Here is a 26,248-nt window from a genome sequence, read left to right as displayed (position 1 = left end):
AGCATCCTTGGTTTACAACACCTTTGCTGCATAAAAGAATTGTAAGGCACCCTCTAAGATTTTTTTTTTTTTTCCTTGATTCAGGACTTTACAATTGATAGAAGGAGGAAAATTGCAGCAGAATTTGATTTTCTATTGCTCTTTTCTTTTCACTTTGAAATGTATGTCATTGACAACCCACCACCATCCTTTCTTTGTCCAGTACAAGTTTTATTTCCATGAACAAATTTGACAACAAATAGCCTGCTTGTAGTGTCAGGATAAATGAGAATAATCAACCCAAGTATTGACTTCAGAGAAAATGGAAGAAAAACTGAAAAGATGGACAAAGAGTCAGTTAAAAACTTTTCAAATGCCACACAGCAAAGGAAGTGGTCAAAAGAGTGAAAGAACAACTGTGAAATGGGAGGAAATATTCACAAACCATACCTCTGATAAAGCATTAGTATCTAAAATGTATACGAAAGACCTACAACTCTGTAGAAACAAAAACAACCCAGTTAAAAAATGGGCAAAAGACTTACATAGACATTTCTGAAAAGAATAAATATGATAGAGGTTCAATTTTATTCTACTACATATGGATTTCCAGTTTTCCCAGCACCATTTGTTGAAGAGGCTATTTTTCCTCCAATGTATGTTTATGGCACCTTTGTCTAGTATTTATGTGGGTAAGTCTCTGTGTCTTCCATTCTGTTACATTGTTCTTCATTTATGTTTTTGTACCATGCCATTTTTGTTATTATAGCCCTGTAGTATAATTTAATGTCTGGTATTGTGATGCCTCTTGCTTCACTTTTCTCACTAAGGATTGCTTTGACTATTCTGGGCCTCTTATTTTTCCAAACGAATTTCAAGACTGCTTTTTCTAACCAAAGGTAGAATGTTCTCTTTGACATGTGGATGCTAACCCACAACAGGAGAGGGGAAGATTATAAATTCATTGGATTAGACAAAGCACAATGAAGGAAAGCGAAGGGGGATGGGAACAGAAAGACAGTAGAATGAATCAGACATAACTTTCCTATTCTTATATATGAATACCCAACCAATGTAACTCCACATCATGTATGTCCACAATAATGGGTTCCTAATTGGAACAAGTTATACTTATTCTATGAATGTATAATATGTTAAAATACTCTCTACTATCATGTATGTCTAGAAAGAATAAACAAAGAAATAAAAACTCTCATGGGAAATGAAAAAAAGAATATATGAATGACTAATAAGCGTAAGAAAAGATACTCAACATCACTAATCAGGGAAATTCAAATAAAAACTACAGTGAGATGTCACCTCATACCACTTTAGGATGGCTATCATCAAAGACAAAAGACAAACAAGTGACAGTAAGGACCCAAAGAACTGGAACACTTGTATACTGTTTGTGGGAATGGTTGGTTGGCACAGCCATTATGGAAAACAGTGTGGAGGTTCCTCAGAAAATGAAAAATGCAACTACCATATGACCCGGCAATCCCACTTCTGGGTATATAGCCACCAGAATTGAAATTAGGATCTTGAAGACGAATCTGCACTCACATGTTCATTGCAGCATTCGTCACAATAGCCAAGATACAGAAACAAAACCCAAAGTGGTTAACAGTTAAAGAAAAAGTGACAATAGAATATTGTCTTGCAAAAGTGGGAAATCCTGCCATTTGGCAGTGTAGATGAAGCTGGAGGATACTGGGCTAACTGAAATGTCGGTCAAAAAAGGACAGTTACTGCATGATTCCACTTATGCTTGAGCTGGAAAACAGTCAAATTCACAGGAATGGAGAATAGAATGGTGGTTGCCATGGAGGGAGCAGAAGTGAGACTTGCTTTTCAACTGGTTTGAAGTTCAATGATATGAGATCAATCGGTTGTAGAGATACACTGTACAACAGTGTCCGTAGGCGACAGAACGGTACTGTGCGCATGTTCACGGGGGCGAGACAGAAGCATGAGCCTACAGTCCCAGCGACTCAGGAGGCTGAAACCAGATGGATTGAGTCTGGGCAGGTGGGGTAGACCCTGCCTCATAAAACAAAACAACATATCAAACAAAAAATTTTAAGAGGTTATGTCTTAAAAGTGTCAAGTGTTTTATACCAAAAGTAACTATATTCAATAATAAAAAGAACTTACGGGTTTGTAAATGCAATCATTGCTTTCCCCCTAAGGACTGAATTTAATTTATCATTTTATAAAAGATATTTACATCTAAGTCCATAATTAAAGTTAGTCTGAGATGGTTTTATATTTGTTTTGTATAAAGGCTATGCCAGCTGTTGTAATGAATTGGTTAGTTTACTTATTTTTCTTATTTCTGATGTTTAGTAAAGCTTGCCTATAAATCTATTTAACTATTGAAACTTTTTGCCGGCACATGTGACTGAGGCTTAAATTTCATTAAGGTCAAGGTTATTATCTTATGGAGGCATTCTCAGCATTCTTTCTCTTTTAAAATTAATTTTAATAGTATTTCTTAAACATATGTCTTTTTGAGGTTGATATCATAATTCCTTTTTATATATGAGAAAAATGAGGCTTAAAAATATACTGGAAGGGGACTGGGGATATAGCTCGGTTGGTAGAGAGCTTGCTTGCCTCGCCCCTGGGTTCAATCCCCAGCACTGCCAAAAAAAAAAAAAAAAAAAAAAAAAATATATATATATATATATACACACACACACACACACACACATATATACACACATATATATACATATATACACACACACATATATATATATATATATATGTGTGTGTGTATATATGTATATATATATACTGGACATAATGTATGGTAGTTCCTCAAAAGATTACAAATAGAATTACCATATGAACCAGCAATTTCACTTCTGGGTATATACTCAGGAAAAAGAGTATAAATATATTTGAATAGATATTTATAGACCAATGTTCATAGCAGCATTATTTACAGTAGCCTAAAGGTAGAAAAGAAACCAAGGCCTGTCAGGGGATGAATAAATAAAATGTGTGTGTGTGTGTGTATGTATATACATATACAGTGGAATATTATTCATATTTAAAAAGGAAGAAGATTCTGGTAGATGCTACAAACTAAGTGAATCTTAAAAACCATTATGCTAAGTAAAATAAGTCAGACACAGAAGGAAAAAATACTGGGTATTCTCCTGCTATAAGGTACTCAAGCATAATCAAATTCATAAAGACAGAAAGTAGATGACTATTGCCAGGGACTGCAAGGAGGAAGAATGAGGAATTAGTGCTTACTGGATAATGAGTTTCAGTTTTATAAGATGAAAAAGTTATGGAGATGGACGGTGGTGGTGGTTACCCACCCTTCTATATGTATTTAATTCCAGAGAACTGTACACCTAAAAAATAATTGAAATGATAATTTTGTTACATATATATTTTGCCACAATTCAGAAAATTGTTGGCCTAATAAGCTGACTAATCAAGGGCTTAACTTGGATAACAAAACATAGATTTTGTAAAAAAAAAAAAAAAATTCCATAAAAGCATCTTGGAAAAATTCTGGTATTTCCATAAATGCATTGTGTGATCTTCAACTGGGTTTTGTTTCATGCCTTCTAAGATGCTGGATTTTTTTTTTTATTTGAGGCAGGGAGGAAAGGGGTACCATAATCTTCTTAGGCCCTTTGGGCCTGCAAAATGAAGTTGCTGGATTTAGCATGTGAACACTGGAAGCTGTGCAATATTTAGTGTATTTTGACACTGAACATATGTTCATTATTTATCTGGATTCAAATTGAACTGGGTGTCCTGTATCTTGTCTGGCACCCTTGTTCTGAGGACCTAATCCAGCCTTACTGAGAGGGGTTAGGGACCACGTGTGGCCTCACCATGAGGGTCAAGGCAGGTGTCCCTCCTGAAGCCTACATATGCTCATGTCACAGGGAGAAACTAAACCCAGGTCTCTATACTCCATGAAAGGTCAAAGGGGAGAGAAGTGCATTTTCCTTTGAAGGGATCCTTTAAGAGAAGGTTTGTGAACAGTTAAAACCATGACGAGTGCAAACTCTGTTTTGGGTCTATTCATGAAGGGTAGAGGGCAGGGGCTTGAAGTCCAAGGTGATTCTGGACTGGATGTCTCTGGATGGGTCCTCAACCAACATGGTGGACCACCATCTAGAAAGTTGGTCTGTGCTGTAGCTGGTTTCCACAGAATTGTGAGCAGAAAGGTCACCCATGGCACAGTGAGGAGTCCCTGGTGCATTTGCTCTGCTGTGGGGAGGACTCATGCCCCCTTCCTGACTCAGCTGTTCCAGGAAGCTGCTTCTAGACACTGGAGTCTGCATTCCTTAGACTTATAGGTGCTATAGAACAATGGGCACTTTCACAGCTGGCTGCCATCTTTCCCTAAGAAATATCTTCGTGCTAATATTTAACTGGAAAAGGAATTATGAATTTCAAATACATTTGCCAAGAAACACAGATGGCTACAAGGGTTCAGGTACATAAACCAGGCACAGAAGAGGGACAGGACCAGTTCCACAGTGTCCTTATTTATCAAACTGAAATCTTTTGTACATACAGATGTGAATCTATTTCTTCATTTAGAAGAAGCCAGTAGGGGCCCCTCATCCAACAAACATTTGAAAAATATGAAGTATTTGGGATAGCAGCCATCTTAACCCCTGCCATGAACACAGAGCAGGGCCAAAATCCATCTGGAGGGGACCAAAACAGACTTCAGAAATATGAGTTTACAACAGTTTAGTCCATTAAAAGAACATACCTATGTGGTTTTTGAATTTTCCTTTTTTTCAAATTATACACATTTTCAAAACATAACCAATCAAGGGATTTATTATAAGGGGTGAAAATAATAATAAAGGAGGAGCTAACTTGTGACACCATTATTTTTTTCCCTGTCCTGAAAAACATGCTCCTAGGTCAGGTCCTGATAGAACCAGATCATGTCAAAAGGAGGTTCTCTTTCCCTTGCTCCTTTTGCCTTCTATGATTTGCTGGGGATCCTATGTGGCAAACAGTTGGTACTCTCTGCTGGAAGTGTCCAATGACATTGCTTGTCCGTTGCAGAATTCAGAGTTTAACATTTTCAAGAATAAATAAAAGGACCCATATTATACCCTATTACAATCTGTCATGATATTTTATTCTTTTAAAAATCCCCAAATGCAAAACTTAAAACATATTGTTAAAAAAATAAAAAGAATATTCAGTGTTGAAAAAGATTTATTACAAATAGTGTTAAAAAAAAAAAGCCAGTGAGTCTTACATTTCAGACTATTTAATAGAAGTATTTGTTTTACATATGGTTTTAGTTTAACATAAACACGTTTCTCTGTAGAAATATTTAACCTGAGTTGGAAAATGAACACTGAACGGAAGATATCTGAATTCAGAAAAATAACTTTCCTCAAAATGTTAGCAGTGATTCCAATTAAGGATTCTACTAGAAGCTCAGGGCTCAGTCCCTGGACAGGAATGAGGGAAAACTCCCTGTAGGTCGAAAGCTGTGTTGAAGTCGTAGGACTGCACCTGTGGGCCCTTAGTCAGGGTAAGCTTCCTCAAACACCCCCGGAACGAGGCTCGGCTACTCAGGCAGTTTTGCTTGACATCAGCTGTTACAGAAAGGAAAGAAGACACATTCTGTTTAATTTTGTGGAATGAGATAAGAGAGCACAATAGGAACAAAAATAATTTCAAGTGTGTTCTCTGTCAAAACCAGAAGGACGTTTTTCCACATGTGCCTTGAGTGACTAGCAGAAGTCACAGAAAACTTGTAATATGTCATAATTTTAAGGCACAGTTGTGACTTTTGTCATAAATGAATGTTTGTTATTTGTAATAATTTCTCGGAACATCTGAAATATACACTTCTAATCTACATGAGAGGATGTCACAGGTTTGTCCACTAAAATGACTCCCATGACTGACTTCAGTAAAAGCATTCATCTTATTTCACACCAGATTCAATGTTCTCAAGGGTTTACCTAATGATTAATTTGTGTGTTGATTTTTTTTTTTTTTTTTTTTTGTACTAGGGATTGAATCTGGTGGTGCTTAACCCATAAGTCACATTCCCAGTCTTCCTTTTTTTTTTTTTTTAATTTTAAATTTTGAGACAGGGTCTTGCTGAGTTACTTAGGGTCTTGCTTAGCTGCTGAGGCTGGCTTTGAACTTGTGATCCTCCTGTCTCATTCTCCTGAGCCATCGGGATTACAAGCATGCACCACCATGCCCAGCTTAATTTTTATTTTGAATTTTTCCAGGATTTTTAGGTTAGTATTTATAATAGTTTTTCTAAAATGATGAAGGATTTGTCACCAAACCAATTCCTATTCCATATCCTGCTGAAGTAAGGCGTCCCCCAGTGACCATGCCTTCTCATGTGGCTAAGGAGAGCAGGTTTTCCTACTTACCAGGATAGCCACCAACATAGATGGGATTGTTGGTGTCTGCCGAGGTGGACTGGGTGTGTAGACTTTCGGCACTGACTGCGTTCCCATCTACTATCAGAATGACACGGTGTTTGCTTTTGTTAGCTTGAAGGGTGTGCCATTTTCCATCACAGAGAGTCCTGGCAGCTCTGGGCTCATAAGTGGCCGTTATCCTTCCAGCACCGTTGTTGACGTGAAACAAGAGCTGAAGAAAGCCAACATTTTGGTGAGTTTTTCCATGTTTAAGGAACACAATGCATTTGTATAATGCTCTTGGAGTGGATAAAGTCACTGCAGTGTGTTCAAAGGAGGGCTGACCATGAGAAATAGTGTTGTTAAAAAATAGCCTCCTGAAGGGGTCACACACTATCCTGTTCCCCAAAAGGGCAAATGGTCACCTCACAGCAACAAGCTGGAGCCACACCGTGTCCTGGAACCAAAGCCCCACTTTCAGGGCACTGGGGGATATTTTCAGGAGTTAACAGGTCTATGGAGGCTGTCAGTTGATAGCACCTACATGGTGACATTTATTAACTCTCCTAAAAATTTGTTCATAGATGTTTTACAACAGCGAGTAGCCAACAATAACAAATCTAAGCTTTGCAAATGATGGAGGTCTTCCGGGTTGAGTGATGTCCAAAATTCATGCACCCAAATCTCCCTCCAAATGAGACTATATTTGGAGATGGAGGCTTTAAAGGGGTGATGAAGTTACAGTGAGGTAGCTAGGGTGGGTCCTAATCTAAAACATATGTGTCCTTACACGAAGACAGGATTAGGACACAGACACACACAGAGGGAAGACCGTGAGAAGACCCAGGAAGAACAGACAGCTACAAGCCAAGGAGAGAGGCCTCAGAAGCAATCAATCCTACTGGCATTTTGGTCTCACAAGTCTCCAGAACAATGAGAAAATCAATTTTTGTTGTTTAAGCCACCTAATCTGTGGTACGTTGTTTAGGCAGCCCAAGCAGACTTGGAAAGAAGGGAAGAATTTGAAGTGTATGGTTGTAAAGTTCTTATGCTATCTCTAAAGTCACTCAGTGTTACTTCAGGGTAGACTTTGACAAATTAAAGATGTATATTATAAACCCTCAGGAAACCACTAGGAAAAGTTAAAAAAGAACAATAAGCAGTAAGTCAATGTCAGAAGTAAAATATACAATGCATCAGAAAAGAACATTTTTTGAAGCTATTGCACTTCTGGTAACTATTTTTAGATGTGGCATAAAAATTTGCAAATAGATACAAAGTTCCTTAAAGTATAGTTGAGGGGAAAGCCGCTATAAACTGCAGCAGAGAGAGGCAGTAACATGACACAGGTGTAGTTTTGTTTTCACATGAAATAGAAGACAGGGGGAGGCGAAGACAAGGGGTCAGGTAGTACTTTCCTAGGTCATCCCCACCTCTACTGTAGGATAGCCTAGGGACCAAAATCCCAGAGGAGAGAAGGTAGGGAAACACTAGAAATAGCCAGGTAAGTATGGGGGAATCTAAAACAGGATTTGTCCTTGCCTTCCAGAAAGAAAATTCCAGCACCTTACTCCTTCAACAATATGATTTGGGTACGATGCAGTAGAAATGGTGGCAAATGCATTTAGGTAGAGAAAGGACATGAGAAACTAACCATCCCCGATTCTGAAGCCAGAATTGGGGACAGGCAGTTAGTGTAGAAATAGGGGATCCAGTCAAATCGAGGAAATGGAGGCCACGAAAGCCATCTGCCTCTGGAAGCTGGAGAATGTCAAGGATCTCTGGAGACCATTGATTACCAAATAATTTACCTGCCCTTATCAAGGACTGCAGGCAAGAAGCTGCTAATTAATGTCCCCTGGGCCCTTGCCTGGCTGAATCACTTTGCACCCTGCCCCCATTTGCTTCTCACTTTATGCATCTCACCTGCAAAACCAGGCCTAGTCACATAGGCAGGCAGGAGAGATGAGGGGGGAGAGAACTGGAGAACAAAAGAAACCTTAACCTATAAAAGATGTAGGGCACACTCACTTCTTGGGACTCTAGAACATCAGCCATGGCCCCCTTCTTCCTCCCGGGAGAAATCTGTATTATTACTACTTTTAAATAAAACCTGCTTAATATGCTTGCCTTGGCGTGCTTCTCTAGTGTTCAAACTTCAACATTAGAGGAAGCAGAATTCGTCACCGGTAAATGGTGATATCAATTCCATGAGAACGAAGTGTGGCCTGGCAGAAATCCCCAAGTTCTCACACATCCCTGGGGAAGGATGGAAAGTGGCTGAAGATGAAAAGGCAGCAGTGCTCCTGACAACAGGTATGGGAAGCCTGGTCCCCAGGGACAACGGCCAAATTCTTCTGGGAGGAGTCACCATGCAATGGCAACACTGAGACCCCAGACCACTCAGCCAGTTGGGTGTAGGGAGGATGAGGACAGCAGCTGCCACCTGAAGACCAGGAGCATGAGCTACACCTCAAGTGCTGCCAGGGAGAGAGTTCCAGAAAACGGAAGGACCACTCAGGCTCCCCTCCCCACAGCTTCCTGTGCCCAGATACCCTCAAGGGGAGAGGAAGGAGAGTGAGCACTGGGAGCAACTCTAGAAGAGGCAGAGGAGATGAGAGTACTGTAAATGGTTGAGTTCATTTTGTTCCCAGCAGGACAGGAGAACGAGAGGTTGAGAGGCAAGAGCAGAGGATTTAGGGAAAAAATACATTTTTTGCATCAAAAAAAACCAGATTACAGTACATCGTCCATTCCATGGAGTGATACTCTGCCAGGAGACACGAACTGTTGATGCACACAACCTGAAAGAACCTACAGGATATCAGGCTAAGAGCAGAAAGCCAAGGTCAAGGGGATACTTCCTACGTGAATCCACTTACATAACAAAATGACGGAGATTGACAACAGATTAGTTTTTTCCAGGGGTTAGGGATGTGGGGCAGTGGCTGTGGCTATGAAGAGGCACCTGGGGGGGCCTCGTGATGGTACAATGAAGTGTCTTGCTTGTGGTGATTGGTGATGATGATGGTTGTGTGATTCACATGGAATCACAAGCCACATGCATGCACACACATATATTTGCATTACTGGTGTAACTGCACAAATGCTGTGGCTTGCATAGGTGTTGATGTCACGGTTTTAATGTGGCATTCTAGTTATGCACTATGTTACCCTCAGGGGGCCTGGGTGAAGGGTGCCTAGGGACCTCCCTGTACACTTCATTGCAACTTCATATGAATCTGTAATTGCTTCCAAGTGAAAAGTTAAAAACTAATAGAAGGGAAAGGGCATCGGGTTGGCACTGTCAGTAAGGCTGGGGGAAAGAAGTTCTTCATATTGTAGTTGACATTTTGCATAAGTTTAATTTCAAATTTATAAAAGAAATTATTTTTAAACATCTTTTTAGGATAATCTGTTTTTAAAAGTATCAATGGAGCCTTTCTTAATTCCATTAATGTAGTGGGTAAAGAGAAATTTGAATTTAGGTATGTCCATTTCTCAACTGCTCTGTCTCTGACACTGGGAAGCAGGGTGATCCCATCAAGATGAAGCACCTCACCTTGCCACTGACAATCTCTAGGCCGATGGCATCCACTTTGGCACTGCTGATCCCCAGGAGGACACCATTTTCTGAGGAGGTACGAAACTCGAGTGTGATGTTTAAATCTGACCGGACTTTATAGCCTTCCTTGACTGAAAAACACAAGAACAGTGTTAGTGAGCCCTGCAGGGCCCAGTCTGGCTCAGGCCCAGGGGTGCAGACGGGGCTGGCTGTGCATCTGGCCTGCTGGTGTAGGATAAGAATCTGGCTCTGGCTTTTCCTCTGAATCCAGCTTTTCTCCACCAAGTCACTCTCTCCCACTCTTTAGGATTGAGCTTTCCCATTCAACTGTCAACTGTGACAAGAGTGAAGGCAGGCACAGCCTTCACCTACAGCCACAGGGGCAGGTGGCACTCTGCCCTATAGACACATCTATCTGTGGCAGTCTTTTCCATTTGCTGTTGGGGTTTGGTCCCTGTATTCTTTCTTCATTATCTAGGAATAGTCTACTTTATCTTCCCAATATCTATCCCGAGGACCAGGTCTATCAGCATGGACTGAGTACATCAGACTCCAATCTGAATGCAGACTGAATTGAATAATTTTTAATTCAGGTGATATTAGCAAAACCAGTAATATTGGCAATTGCAGACAGTGTTACCTGCTGGAGGCTGAAGGAAAAATGGGAGAACCTATTACTAGGGCCTGGCAGCCATGGTCCCAGGGGAGCTGAAATCATGAAGTTGGGGCCTGAGCCTCTGAGGTACAGGGAGCACAGAATAAAATTTTAGTCACTTCCCCCTCTCTGTCGAAACTCCTACTATAACCTCTGGGCACTGAGGGTCTAGATAGCTCATGCAGCTGATTTTTAATTCAAAGGCCTTTATTAACTGGGACAGTGACTGTGCCTTATGTCAACTTGGTGAGAGTCCAAGGAAGCCAGCACCCCCATTTGTCCTCTGTCAGGAGTCACACCAGTCCGGTCAGGCCATCTGCAGCACATAAGACCTCAGGGGGCTTTTACATGAAGAGGCAAGACATCAGGAATGCCCAGGAACACTGAACTAAATATAGTCTTCCTGGGCCCTGTCCAGCTGGGTTCTGTCTTGGATCCTTGTCATCTTAGAATATAATCAATCCCTAAGATTTCTTTTGAGACTGTTGATAATACCTACCAAGTGCTGCATATCCACTTCCTTCAAAGAAAGTTCCTTCTTGGGCCACTGCATAGCACCTGCCTACTGCAAAGGCAGATACCGGGCTGTCCTTGTCCAGCTGTCTGCTGTTAACTGTCACCTCACGAATGCAGGCAGGGATGCTGTGGGTGATCTAAACCAAATGACATGTGACAGCAGGGATTATAATAAGGCTAGGACATACTGTTTCTGTACTTCCTTAAATCTGTTTCAATAAAACCCATTATAATATTATCTTTTGGTTTTTAAAATTTAATTACCATAATACTTCACATGAATATTTAACTTAAAGATACCATTTGAGTATCTTTGCTAATAATGCATTGAAAGCATTTTCCATTATTTTAGTGAAATATTGTGCAAATCAAGAATGCTGGGTACACTACGTGCAAATACAAATTTGCTGGATTTTCCTGTATGGTTTTGGGACTAAGTGGCAATTAATGGGAGGGAAAGTTGGTCAGTCTTAAAGGGAATCTGTAATACAAGATCTATGAACATGATTGGAAAGGTCTCCACCTTACAGATGAGTGCCAGGTTCAAACAAGATAATTTAAACTTGAGAGTGTAAAGAATTATGTTCTCCTACAAAATAAACACAACCATAACAAAGGTAACATAGACCCCGTGCAGAACATGTTGCTTACATTTCCAATGTTCCTGGCCCTGTACTGGGAGGGAAGGCCTCCCAGGTACAGTATACCCTCCACGTCCAGTGTGGTTCCATCTCCCACCATAGTCACCATGGGGGATTCTTGGCCATCAACAGTCATGGAGCCTTTTCTTTTAAAGTACTCTGTCTTGACCTATAACAGGATGAAAACATCCATAATTTTTAAGCAATCTGAGAAAATGTCAACAGACACATGTTTGAAATATACATTCCTTATAGCTATGATAACTTGAAAAAAAAAAAAACCTATTGGATAGCTTTGATTTTTGCACAGTTGGTATTGAACCTGGCAAAAGATGGGAAGCAGACAGAGTTACAGAACCCTGGTTATTAGAAAGAAAATGCCATGATGGGTGGCTTGGTCCCTTCATGTCACAGGTAGGCTTTCTTTACTTCTTGTGAGTTCAAGAACAGTGACTTTCCTTCCATCCATCCTGCCGAGGCTGAGCACCTATTAGATGTTGGGTACCAAGGAAGGCTCTGGGGATGTTTCAGGGGGCAGAAAAAGAGCCCTACCTCTGGGGAGCTTGCATTCTCTGGGGGACATATCACACACAGGGCAAGCTAGAGAACAGCAGGCATAAGTTTCCTCTAGGGAAAAGAAGTTAGCACCAGAGATCAAAGGAATGAAGCTCAGAACAGGTAGCCATGAGCCTTCCCAACACATACCATGTGCCACTTGCCATCGTTGAGCAGCGCAGGGTGAGAGACCTTGGTTCGGCCTTTGCCAAGGTCAAACATGAAGTGGAGGCGGCCCCCATGGAGCTGGAGCGTGGCGTAGTCCACTTGGTTCTGATGAGCCATGTAGTAAATCAGACCACTGGAGGCAAACGTCCGGATATTTAGCTGAACTGAGAGCCTGGAGGAGAACAAGAGCTCAGCATCAGAAAGAAAGAGGCTAGACTTAAAATTTTTTAAAATCACCTCTAGCGGAGAACCCAATCATTGTTTTGGCGTTCCTACTTAACATCTCAAGAGTGAGAGGCATTTCCTCCTTTATCCATTTGTGCATCCATTTGTTTAATGGAGAGCAACTGATTCCTGTCTGCTAGGAACTGTTCTAGGAGGAAGCAATGATCAACAAGGAGGCTCCTCTGTCATAGAACTAATGCCAGAGATGTACGAGAGTTCTAACCAAGTGATGGAGAGGCTAACGGGGACTGTGTTAGGCAGTCAGGAGGAAGCTCTGAGAAGATGGCACTTCAGTTGAGTTCTGAATGACAAAAAGGAGCAAGACCTGGCACAGCTGGGCAGGAAAATCCTTGATCTGTTTTAAAAGACAGTGTGCTTTAAAATAAGGGGCTTGATATGGTTGATAGTCAAGAATCTCCACCTGGGGCAGGCTGGGAGCTGGAACCACTGGAGGAGTCCTGGAGGGTTATATCTGGGTGAGTCTCCTTCAGAAGGACTCATATCACCACACTTCCCTGAGCCACCTTGGAGTAAGACACCTCAGAGGGTCTTTAGAATAATACCTAGCCAGGAGCAGTGGTGCACACCTATAATCCCAGTGGCTTGGGATTCTGAGGCAGGAGGATCATGAGTTCGAAGCCAGCCTCAGCAACTTAGCGAGGCCCTAAGCAACTCAGTGAGAACCTGTCTCTAAATAAAATATAAAAAAGAGCTGGGGGTGTGACTCAGTGATAAAAGACCTCTGGGTTCAATCCCTGATACAAAAAAAAAAAAAAAAAAAAAAATAGGAAAAATACCTACCTCCTTCTGACAGCTGACTGATTAAAAGGCAACATCAAGTGGCTGCTTTGTGAGAGGCCGAACTGGTAAGCACCAGGCACATAACCTGGAGCAATGTCCACCGCACACTGTTCCTGCAGGAGACATAGAGGGACACTCAGCCATGGCTGCCAGGACATTAACACAGACATGTTCTTTCAGGGGAAAAAAAACATCTCTGAGAAGGCATTTTTCCCTCCCTACATCTTCTGGTGCCCTCCCTTAGGCTCAGTTCCCACCAGGTATCCCTTTCTGTTCCTTCAGCTGCCCACGCTCCCGGGGGCTGGTGACCACCTCTTCCCCTTGCTTCGTGGCTCCAGTTCCAGCTTTCCCAACACCTCTATCACAGAGTCCCATCTTCACTTCCCCTGGCCTGTGCTCTCTCTGACTGGACCTGGCTGACACTATTTAAAACATCACTCTTACAGGCTGTGGTAGAGTAGGGGGTTCTGGTGGAAGCTCACTGTCCTCTCCGTGAAGGGCCAGCTTAGACCTTTCTGAAAGCAAGCAGGTGTCCAAGTCCGCTTGTTCATAGCTAACTGCACGGGTGAAATCCAAAAGTCTACATACAAACACAAAATTTTCAAAATTAAGTTACTACAGACCAATACAGGAAACATGTTAATTGACGATGGTGCAATTAAAAACCATTAACATATTTCTCACAGAGTAACCACACTGATCATCCTTCACAGTGATGAGTCATTAACATGTACCATCTCATACATCTTCTTGTTTCTTTGTTCTGCTTGAAATGACAATCACCCCCGTGCCCATTCCCATGTGGGAGAACTGATCATTCCTGAGCATCCCTCAGTTCAGTCACCTCCTTCTGTAGTCTTGGCTGGGATGCCTCAGGACAAAGTCTGACTCTGCTTCCCACAGTGTGGCACAGAGGCTTCCACTAAACACTGACTCCTCATTTACAGGTGTCCCCTTGCCAGGAGGTCATGAGCTACACTTATCATATGTCCCTTTACCCTGCAGCTCTACGGCATGTTTTGTGTCTGTCTGGATCCCTCTGGAACTGCCCCAGGATATGGCCATGAACCACAGAGAAATGTTTCTTTCCTATCAAGTTCACGACCTGGTGGCTTTCAGGAGCATGATAATGCCTGATGAATGAGTCAATGAATGAGCAGTCACCTGAGTGAATAATGTTCTAACTGTACAAACCACAAAATCAAGGCTCTGACACCATAATTGCATGAAGCCACTGTTGTGTTTTACTCTTGCCAATTTCAGGGACTCCCAGATGATGACACTGTGATTATGAAAGATCCCAGTCCCTGCCTCAGGTCACAAGGGAGGTTAGAGGGCCAACCAGGTCAGAGCTCCTGTCTCCTGATGCTCAATGTGCTCAGTTTCTCCTGGGCAGACACTGACTGCAGCTCAGACACAGCTTCTGCCCCTGCAGCAGCTGACAGAGGCAGAGAGAGAGAAGGAACAGCTCATGGGCACATGCTGATTCTTTTCCTCATTAAGATCTCTGCATAGGGAATAGAGACTCCCAGTTCTTTATTACCCAGAAATTGTGTAGGGGAAACATCAATAATCTGAAGCCGTAGTAGCTCAGTTATAAAAGGCTCCTTCAAAGCAGGGAAGCAGTGCAATCAATACAAGAAACTCGCATCATAAAATCTCTATGTTCTTTCAAATTCACAACGAAAATTTATGTTAGCTTTAGGTATATTGACAAGTTCATGTGGCTAATGTTCAATGACTTTTTAATAAACTATGAATGACCAGATCTGTCCATCATTCTAATCCAATAAGGTCCATTTTAGAGGAGGACTTTTTGATAGAACAATAGGGTTCATTTGTTACCAGAAAATTGCAGCAATTTAGGCAATCTCAAACAGCAAAATTAGATTGAAGCTCAGAATCTCAGTTTTCCAGCTTGGAATGGGCAGATATGACCAAGAAAAATGTCCTAAACTCAAACATGAGACCTGCTTAGAAGGTACTGCCCAGTTACACTTACTCCATGTTGAAGATCAGGTTTTTGATACAGCCCTGGAATGATCTCCTCATTTTGAGCATTGGTATCTCCACATCCTTGGGAATCCCTCCTATGTACAGGTTGGATATGTTTATTGTCTTGCTCTCTGCCAGTGGGCCTAACTTCAGTTCTACAGGATTGGACTCATCCAACTGAACAGTGATAATTCTAAAAGAACAAAGGAGAAAACAAAATATTTTGAACTTAATAAACAATAGCTCTATTTTAATGCATAATTCCAGCAAGCTCAGAATAATAATATTCCCCCAAGATAAATTTTAACACAATTTTATGTGCTAAAAAAGGTGAATCTTGAAAATTAAAGCTTATAATTCTCCAGAGATGAATGAAATGCTATTAAAAACTGAATGTGATGGCTTTTTAGAGAATACTTAGCGTTTTACTTCTCTACCTATGATGAAAATGTTCCGTGTGCTTTTAAAACCCATGGTCTAGAACTTTTGGGGAATCACCCAGGAATGTTGATAAATACTACTTACTCAATAGGAATGACACCATCTACTAACACTATCATTCTATTTGCCACAGAATTGAGCCAATGTAAAAGTTTATATTGGGCCCCAGTCAAAAGCAAGGCGAAAGTTGTTCAATTATAAAAAAATTCACAAATATCTCCCTTAAAAGCAAATGAAACTGACTCCAAGGAAGTAGTCAAGCAAGTTTCTAGAATTAGTTTAAAATAATAAAAACTGATTGCTAATGATATAATTCTAATTATCTCAATGATTTAGCTGCACAGAGTACCCTAACAAGAGAGTTCTTGTGAGGTCACACTATCCTCCTGAAGCAAATGCCTTGCTGTGCGACAGTACCTCCAATTCCTAACCAAGGAGATGGAATGCTCTTTTCCATCGCCATAAGTGCCTGTGGGAGCGTGCAGGAGAGCTTTCCTCAGGCTGGTTCCGTCTCCAGAGCTCACATGTACTTCAATGTGGCCTTCAGTCAGCAAGATGGAAAAGAAGGGCTATGGAGGTTACAGAGAGAGTTGCCCATATAAAACACATTACTGAAATATTAACATTTTCATCTTACATAGATAATGTAGGAATAGCAACAGCAAACAAGCAATTTCTCAAGAATCTCGCCATCTTTCCTATTTTAAATTTTTTTATAAAACTCTCTAACTTTGTTCATATAATTTATATTCTGCATTATGCTGTCATCACTAACCATGCCAAAGATTTCTTTTTTACATAGCCTCAGACATAATATTTATTGCTACATAATGTACCAAAAGTTGAGATATTGTGATTTGTGTTTTTAGTAATGAAAATTTTAAGTCATTTCTAATTTTTATTATCATACATAATATGAATATTTACTTTTTTTTGGCCTGTGAAATTGCTTCTAACATTTCTAAAAGTGACATTAAGAGATTGAAGAGTTTAAAAATGTTTAAAACTCTTCTGCTGTACTGAAAAGAGGTATAACAATTTATAAAGCTACCAGCAGGACTGGACTGTGAGCATTTAATGATACCCTACTAGCACTGGAGGGTGCCATTCCTTTATGTAAGAAAACTTTGAATTGCAAGTAACTCTATTAAGATCAGTGGAGAAAAAAAGTTTGGCAGTTCCTCAAAGAGTAAAATACAGAATTACCACATGACCTGAAATTCCACTCATGAAAGAACTGAAAACAGGGACTCAAACAAATAATTGTATGCATATGTTCATGGCAGCATTATTCATAATAGCCAAAGAGCAGAAATAACCCAATGTTCATCAATGAACAAAGTGACCAACAGTGAGGTGCACACACAGAGAAATGCTATTCAGCTATAAAAAAGGAGTGCTGACACATGCTACAATTCGGATGAACCTTGAAAACATGTTAAGTCACAAAAGATCACATCATGTGTGACTCAATTTGCAAAAAATATTCAGACCAGGAGGAGTTCATCCATAGAAACAGAGAGCAGATGGGTGGTTGTCAGGTAGAATGGGAAGCACCTCCTCACTCACCAGAGGCTGTTATTTGGGTGATGGAATTATCTGGAACTAGACAGAGGAGGTGGTTTCCCCAACACTGTGAATGCACTAAATGGTACTGAATTTGTTCCCTTGAAAATGGTTAGTTCTAGGTTATGTGAACTTCACCTCAACTAAAAAAAAAAGATTTGTTTGATTGGTGACACACTAATCTCAGTCATCTTTAGTTCTTCATTAAGTGGTGCATGCCACATTTGGGGTCTGCAGACTGGTGTTCCAGTCCTGGCTCTAACACCTAACAGCTGTGTGGCCTTGGTCAGGTTAATCAGGCTTTCTAAACTCATTTCTTACTCAGTAAAATAGAGGGAAGTAGCATTTGCTTTGCACAGTACAACACGTGCATGGTGCGTGTGTGGTTAAGACAACACATTCGTATTCTTTATGTCTCTTCCAAGTATGGGTAACACAAGTTTGAGCAGAAGATAGGTAAAAATTTATATGTGGTGCTGAGAATTGAACCCAGTCCTCACATGTTAGGTAAATGCTCTACTGCTGAGCTACAACCCAGCCCTCCTAGGCTCTTGAAATGGAATAAAAATATGGAAAACTATCTTTTCTCCCCTCTCCTACTGCTGGTCCCTGTGTTTATCACAAGTCACATTTCTCTTTCTGTCCCCTTAAGATAATTCTGATCCAAATACAATGTAAGTACTTTCTGTTTTAGCCTTAGAATGAAGAGTAACAACCACAACATATGAAGAAAACTTGCGTGCCGTCTGGAGTAGCTTTAATTAGAGGTGGACAGCAAATAGCTTTTTTCCTCAGTCACTAGACATGGAAGATGGCTTATGCAATACACAAAATCACTGACTCATAAGAGAGAGATGTTCAGTAGTCATAACTTTTACTTATTAAAAGTGCATATGTGTAAACAACTGGGAACACAGCTACAACACATGTTTATGAGTCAGGGATTTTCCACTCAGTGTTTTCAGAAGTCATATCCTTCTTAAACACTGAGGCTACTCACCATGTGCGCCTGCCGTCGACCCTGCTTCTCTGCATCCCTGCCAAGGGCAGCCAGGATGATGCCACTGCTGTTCTGGGTGACAAATGTGGCCAGCAATTCTGATTCCGGTGACAAAGATGTGGGTGGCAACTCAACGTAGCCGCCCCTCAGGAAGCTAACGCTTTGGATAGGCTGGTCACAGAGGGGAGAGAGCACAGTAAGTTCCCACATGCAGGCTGAGGGTTCTGCCCGCTTCTCTTGCATCTTTTTCTACCCACCCCACGGGTTGAGATCTTGCTACATCAGCATATTGATAAGCCAAGGACCATTTATAGAAATGCATTCCAATACTGATGAAACGTTTCCCACCTCCAGTCTACAGCCTTTTCTCACTCCATAGGAATTTCTGAGCAAATCGAAGGTAGATCTGGATATTTCCAGGTTCCTGATACAGCCCATATATCTTTTGCTGGTGACACCTTTCCTGTAGGGAAGGTCATGAGAACAAATGAAATGAAGTTAGGTTTTATAATTCCATTTTTGAAAGACGGAATAAAAAATGAACCTACACACATAGAAAACCTGTTTCCAGACATCACCACAGAATGTGTAGGCCTCCCTATAAGAACAACAGGATGAAAAGAACATCAGGTGCGACCAATACCTCCTAAGGACTAGAGCAAGGGATTGAACTTAGTGAGTTTGGCCATATGGTGGCTACCTATGAAAAAACATGTATACTATTTTAAGGGGAACTCTTGTAGCCATTACAATTTAAATAATTTAAATAGACTCATTAATACACAGGGATTTTTTTTTTTTTTTTTTTTTTTTTGTACCAGGGATTGAACTCAAGGCACTCAACCACTCAGCCACATCCCCAGCCCTATTTTGTATTTTATTTAGAGACAGGGTCTCACTGAGTTGTTTAGTGCTTCATTTTTGCTGAGGCTGGCTTTATACTTGCAATCCTCCTGCCTCAACCTCTTGAGTCACTGGGATTAACAGGAATGTACCACCATGTCCGGTGACACAGGGCATTTTAAAAAAAAAAAAAAATTTATTTGTTCTTTTTAGATCTACATGACAGTAGAGTGTATTTTGACATATTATACACACATGGAGTATAACTTATTTAAGAAAGATCAAGCACCATCATGGGGAAGGCACAGTACAGAGATGGCAATCCAGTCCCCACACAGATTAGAATCTGGGGCAAGTGTAGGTAAAGTGACTTCCTAGGATCTGACGGTCAGAGAAATCACTGGCTACTGTCTTCATTGTACATTCAGGAACTTTGTCCCAAAGGAAATAACTGCATTTGGTAATGTCTAAGATTATCCAAATCCCTATTAATTAGCCTCCGCACCAAACCATACGTATCCTAACGGAAGTTGCCGTACTCCTGGTCAGGGTTGGGCTGTCATGTGGTCAGGCTCTCCTTTCCAACATATGGGGACTGCTCAGAATATCTCTGAGCCATACTCTTAGGCATTAGCTAGTTATATGAGAACTGTGCAGTAACATGGTTTCCAGGGACCCCTCATTATTTTTCTCTCTGGTGAGCAACAAGCCGTGGATCATTGAGCAACGACACGATTTGGGGGAATTTTTCAACCCTTGTGAATCTCAGTTTTTTCTGATGTCAGTGAAGAAGCTGGTCTTGATGATCCCAAGTCTTTTCACCAGGATCATCTGCGATTTGGGCTTCTGACCTTTTCTCCAGGGTCTACACTATGTGCCATGTAGGCAAAGCGCAGATGAACTATGACCCAGCTGTGGCTTAGAAACATACTCCCCAGGTCCCAATCCCACAGTGGCAGGGAATGAGATCTGGGATGGGATCAGGAGACAGTTGATCTTGGCTCTGTCTTGGTGGGGAGCTGAGACATGGCAAGTGACAGGTGACTGACTCCCCTAAAGTTTAGATGTAATCATTTTGAAGACCAGGTGACTGTAGTTGCAAAATACCCTTCTTGGAACTTTCAGAGATTTCTTGCAAAGGGAAAGAGGAAGTAAATAAGTGGATCTGGGTTACTTAGCTATTACAATTGGAATGGCTATACTTTTGAGTACCAGGGTTCTGTGAAAGTACTTGACCTATAAGATTGGCATTGTGGTTTGAATCTTACATTACCCCTACTGGTCCCAGGTTGAAGGAAGGGTCCGCCGCCTGTTGCACTATTGGGAGGTGGCAGAACTTTTAAGAGGTAAAGCCTAATGGAAGGTAGTTAGGTGATTAGGGTGTACCCCTGCAGAGGACACTGGGACCCTAGCCCTTCCTGTTTCCTTTGCCTCCCAGTTGCCATGAAATGAGCATCTTTGTTTTACTGTGTGTTCCCTGCCAGGATGTGCTACCTCTCCAGAGATCCAAAAGCAACAGGCCAATCAATCATGGACTAAAGTCTCTAAAATTATGTCAGGTGTTTTCTTACAGCTATGGAACGCTGACTAACACAACAGAGTAGAAGGCATAATAGGGCTAGAAATGTACATTTGGGCTGTGAGACTCAGTTTGGACATTTGATGACCTCAGTCCTTGCTTGATTGTGGGTCTTTCACATATGACTTTTTAAAAAATAGTGTGAATGATTTAGAACTTAATTTGTGCAATTCAAAACTATAAAACTGGAGACAAAGAACTATAGAAGTTTATGTAAATCATTTGAGTCACAAAGTTAAGCACAAATCAGTGTTAGAAAAGGATCCCATTGTCCCCTCCTTTGGCATCTTTCATCCAACTTTCTAATGGTCTCTCTGCTGTCACATAAGTCATTGTAACCACACAAAGGGGGACAGACTTCAGATAAGTCAATGGAAAGTATGTTTTTTTAATAACTCATTTTTATCGGTACATTATAATTATATAACAGTGGGGTTCCTTATACCATGTTGATGATTGTACATAATTCCATCACTCTCACCCCTTGTACCCTCCCTTTCCCTCCCCTCCTCCCTCTTGTGATCTGCTTATTCTGTTTTACTGATATTCCTTCCATTATTATTAGTTATTGTTTTAATTAGTGCAATATGTGTACATACATATATGTATGTATATGAGATTCGCTGTGGTATATTTGTACATGGACATGGCATAATTTGGTAGATTTCATTCCTAGTGCCCTCTCTTCTTCCCTCCCACTCAGTGCCCTTCCTTTACATTATCGGTCTCATTATATGAAGTTGTTCTTTTTTTTAAGTACAGTCCCCCACCCCCAGCTTCCACATATGAGAGAAAACCTCGGAACCTTGACTTTCTGGGTCTGACTTATTTCACTCAGCATGTTCTCCAGTTCTATCCATTTACCAGCAAATGACATAATTTTATTCTTTATGGCTGAGTAAAACTCCATTATGTATATATATATCACTTTTTTTTTTTTATCCATTCATCTGTTCATGGGCTCCTAAGCTGGTTTCACATTTTAAAAAGTTTTTGGCCTTTAAAGAGATTATACTACTCCTAAAAAGTCTGGAGAGGAGGATGGAGTATGACAGAAAGGGGGGTGTCTTACAGGAACAATTTTTACATGTACTAAAGGCATTAAGTACAAAATCATTACATATTTTGCAGAAGGCTTGCTTTACTAATATTGTATAGAGTACTTTGGATAAAAATAGATGGTATGGGTTGAGTTGCTGCAATCCTAACCCCCAGTACTGTGGATATAACCTTATTTGGAAGCAGGATCTCTGCAGAGGTAATCAAGTTAAGATGAGGCCATTAGGGTAGGTCATGATTCAATATGACTGTTGTCCCACTATAAAGGGGCAATTTGGACACAGAGGTCATAAGCAGAGGGAAGAGGATGTGAAGTCACAGGTAAGATGCCATCTACAAGCCAAGGAGTGCCCGAAGCGACCAGAAGTGAGGTGCATAGAACAGATCTACTCCCAATGACTCTTACAAGAAGTCAACCCTTGCCCACACCTGGATTTCAGACTTGTACTCTCGAGAATTGGGACAGAATAAGCATTTCAGCCACATAGTTTGTGGTACTTTGATATAATAGTCCTGAAAACTAATGTGGCTGGGTATTAGGGACACAAAAATTCTGCAGTTTAATATCATACCTTACAACTCTTGACCAAGGTACTCCGCCTACATAAATCAGATCTTTTTCTAGTCGATTGAGATCCGAAGATGGCCCTGGAGTTTCCCCTTGCTTGGTCTCCTTATCACTAGTGTCATATGCATCAATAACAGCTAGGAGTCCTAAAAGAAGATTGAAAGGAAGAGATAAAATAAAAATTGCTTCTTACATTAAAGTAAAATGCAAACTTCTGCCAACAAAGTTCATTCACAAAGACATTCTTCTGAATTCTGCAAATCTGACCAGCCTCTTGACTATTAAAGGACAACAGAAAATTCCCTCTATGAAAGTCAACAAACCCAGAACACATGTCGCTAAATGATGGCAGTAGGTAGGTGGAAGAAAATAGAATCGGTTGCATCCTTAATTTCAGTTCAGCATTAAATGTGAAATAAGAAAACCACAAAAAGATTGATCTTATTCCTCCAGCAAAATGTATCTTCTCTTGCTTAGCATTCCAAGGACAAGAATGGCTTTCAATTAGAGTATCAAGAATATAGTCATTATATTCTTATAGTTCAAGAATATAGTCATGCCCCAGTGGGGTCAGGGTGATGGACTGGAATATTACTCAGGTACATCCAGGAAACTAAGGTAAAGGTTGTGGATTTTGGAAAGATGTTTATTCTTATGGGAGTGACCAACATCAGGTGAGTGTATGCATGCACCTACCTTGCTTCCGGTTTCGCTGGAAGGCAATTTTGTACCAGGTTCCATTGTTATACCGTCTGTCTGTCATAAGAACAAGAGGTCCTGAACCCAGGTCAACTGCAACTTTAACTCTACCCTGCACCAGCTCGATGGACAAGAAGTCTTTCTGTGAAGAAGAGAACAGGGCTCCTGAGGGCCACATCTTTATCCCCAAACTTCCTTTCCCTTCCAGGCAGGGATGGCAAATGCCTTCTATAGTCAAACCAGAAAGACTGGATCTCTCCCCATAGCTAGAAGTCTATTCTACACAACTAAAAATGTTCATCCTGGCTTCCTAGAACATTTCCCAAATTATTAATGAACCACTAGTCATTAGAATCAGAGTTCACAATTCAATAAGAGATCTGGGTTCTTTGTGTTTTTTTCATTAAAAAAGACAAGTGGGCCAGTTCTAAAAAGAAACCTTCAAGATTGAGACAAAATAGACAAGCAATGAGATACAAAGGGGAACACGAGGTACTATGGATGGGATTTGAAGAAGGCCACTGTGGTCACAGTGAACACAAACAAGAGAGTATTTGAACTAAAATTAATGATAAGCATTTAATTGCTATCTATGATGACTGGAAGGTGTGTTTTGACTTGGTGTTATTCTGCGTTTTCCAAAGGTTCTTCGTGAGTTTGTGTTAATGATTTTAAATGGAAAAGTTGTATGGCATACATGTGTATATATTATATCAGTTTGTTAGCAAATCCTCATCAAACAAATAATCTTACAGCAATCTAAATGTACATAAACAGAGGGCTTAGTGCCCCAAGGACTCCATTTTTTTTCGGGGGAAGGGGGTGTACTAGGGATTTAACCCAGGGGAAGCTTTACCACTGAGCCACATTCCCCAGCCCTTTTTAATTTTTATTTCGAGACATGGTCTCACTAAGTTGCTGAGGCTGGCTTTGAATCTGTGACTCTCCTGCCTCAGCCTCCTGAGTCACTTGGATTGCAGGCACATGCCACCCTCCCCAGCAGCCCTACAGACTCTTACAGTGCCATTTGAAGCCAGGTAGAGAAGAAGACCATTAGGTGAGAAGGTACTAAAGAGCATTATGATCTGAGTCACAGTGGCCCGGAGCGTCTTCTCTACCACCGAGTATCCACTCCCGTCAAAATGGAAGGAAGAGTCTTCATTCTGGGGGCTGCAAAACAGAAGAGATGAAATACTGTCCACTCTCAGGAGGGGAAATAGCACAGACAGTGCAGCTACTACATTTTCCTTCCCCAAAATAATTTTTTGCAGAATCATGGTAGAATTATTATTTCCATTATTTAATAACAAGTATAAATCACAACACAGGCAGAGTTTCCACACTTTAAAATATCTGAAATGATACAAAATGTGAAACTTTTTGAGTGCAGCACGTTGATGCTGCCACAAGTGGAAAATTCCACACCCTGAAACTGTTTCAGCCCCCAAATTATTTAAAATGTTGTATAAGGGGCTGGGGCTCAGTGTTAGAGGTCTTGCCTAGCATGTGTAAGGCATTGAGTTTGATCCTCAGCACCGCACATAAACAAAGAAGTAAAATAAAGATCCATCAACAACCAAAAAAATTCTTAAAAAATGTTGTATAAAATGATCTTCAGGCTATGTATAAGATGTATCTGAAATATAAATGAATTATCCTGTTTAGGCTTGGGTCCCACCCCCATGATAACTCAATATGCAAATATTCCAAAATCAGAAAAAATTCTAAATCCAGAATGCTTCTGGTCTCACGTATTTCAAACAAAGGATGCTCAACCTGTATCTGAAAATACACTTGCCATGCGATTATGCAAGACAAATGTCCCACTGCTTCACAATGGAAAGAAAGCTAAGGCAGGCAGAGTTCACTGCAGTATAAAAAGAAATTTCTTCACGGGAAGATAACTGCTACAAATCTTTCTGTTTGTCAAGTAGATAAGTTTGTTTGCTCTAGTTTCCTTCAATGTAACTGTACTTTCTTACTCCTGGTGCTTTCAGAATAGATTTTTTATTGGCATTTATTACTTTCTGCTGGTTTTGACAAATACCAGGTAAACTGGAGTTGTAATGGAAATCAGAGTTGTGCCTCTGTACGGGAAGGATCATTTTGCAGGGTACCACTGACATCCTGGAAAATCTGCAGGAGTCTAAAGCCCTGGATCACATTGAGGTGGATGTGGGGATTTCTGCAGTTGTACAATACGGACCACAGAGTTTCTCAGAGGAGTGTGTTGTTTCCCCCAGCATCCCTCAAAAGGCTGACCTGACTCAGTATTCAATCAAAAAGTAATTCATCTGAATGTATCATTAATTATGTTTCTATCAAAAATAGTTTTCTGGAATATAATTGGTCTTGAGAGTGGAAGTTGGATGACGATGGTTTTTAGTTATGACTTTGAACTTTGCCCAGTTGAAAGTATAACAAACCTCACTGCCGCACCTCCAGGCAGGGTCCTATAACCCATGAAATGGTTTCCATTGATGGAAGAGCAGGGAAAACAAAACAAAACACAGCAGGGTTTTATGAGACCTTGGTTTCACATTTATTGCGACCTGCAGTCATGATTTTTCTAAAAATTTCCATCTTGTAATTTCTTTTATAACTTAAACTATGGTTTCATTCTTAAACCTGTGACTTTATAATTGCTCTACTTCTTGGCCAACCACCTCATGTGGCTAAGGACACATACCCTAGAACCAGACCACTGGGGTTCAAAGCTCAGTTCCCCAACTTATTAGCTGTGTGAACATGGAAAAGTTACCTAACTTCTCTGTGCTCCTTTCCCTTTATCTCTAGAATAGTGATAATGACCTTGCCTCTTCCAAAAGGTTACACATGACTCAACATGTGACGTCCTTCAAATAGTGCTTGGCACACAGCAAACATGTGTCCATTTTAGCCCTTATTGCTGTAACATGCTCAGAAGTCCTCCACAGGTCTTTTAGCCTGTTCAAACCTATCTTGACCCTCTGTGCATGGCCCCTGCCTC

At 40.8% G+C, this 26,248-nt stretch overlaps 1 protein-coding gene across 2 annotated transcripts in view; it reads right to left on the bottom strand.

Moving 5' to 3' along the window:
- Nucleotides 1-5,195: 5,195 nt before the first annotated feature.
- The window catches only part of LAMA1 (laminin subunit alpha 1), a 94,418-nt gene continuing 73,365 nt past the window's right edge, over nucleotides 5,196-26,248 (bottom strand). Inside the window, exons 39-53 of one of the 2 annotated variants that reach the window (XM_079108427.1) lie at nucleotides 24,279-24,429; nucleotides 23,257-23,401; nucleotides 22,565-22,706; nucleotides 18,860-18,974; nucleotides 18,512-18,682; nucleotides 16,363-16,514; nucleotides 15,512-15,697; nucleotides 13,954-14,089; nucleotides 13,510-13,622; nucleotides 12,466-12,655; nucleotides 11,771-11,929; nucleotides 11,103-11,256; nucleotides 9,946-10,079; nucleotides 6,393-6,615; nucleotides 5,196-5,591 (exon numbers count right to left, since the gene is read on the bottom strand). In XM_079108427.1, the coding sequence (XP_078964553.1) occupies nucleotides 5,431-5,591; nucleotides 6,393-6,615; nucleotides 9,946-10,079; nucleotides 11,103-11,256; nucleotides 11,771-11,929; nucleotides 12,466-12,655; nucleotides 13,510-13,622; nucleotides 13,954-14,089; nucleotides 15,512-15,697; nucleotides 16,363-16,514; nucleotides 18,512-18,682; nucleotides 18,860-18,974; nucleotides 22,565-22,706; nucleotides 23,257-23,401; nucleotides 24,279-24,429 (2,332 nt within the window). In that variant the 3' untranslated portion in view covers nucleotides 5,196-5,430. The remainder of the gene's footprint in view (nucleotides 5,592-6,392; nucleotides 6,616-9,945; nucleotides 10,080-11,102; nucleotides 11,257-11,770; nucleotides 11,930-12,465; nucleotides 12,656-13,509; nucleotides 13,623-13,953; nucleotides 14,090-15,511; nucleotides 15,698-16,362; nucleotides 16,515-18,511; nucleotides 18,683-18,859; nucleotides 18,975-22,564; nucleotides 22,707-23,256; nucleotides 23,402-24,278; nucleotides 24,430-26,248) is intronic. The other variant, XM_079108428.1, reaches the window with a different exon arrangement.

Source organism: Sciurus vulgaris (assembly GCF_902686455.1).
Source record: "Sciurus vulgaris genome assembly, chromosome: 13".
Taxonomy (NCBI): domain Eukaryota; kingdom Metazoa; phylum Chordata; class Mammalia; order Rodentia; family Sciuridae; genus Sciurus; species Sciurus vulgaris.
Note: the sequence above shows the minus strand (reverse complement) of the source record. Positions and strands in the feature narration are given on the sequence as shown.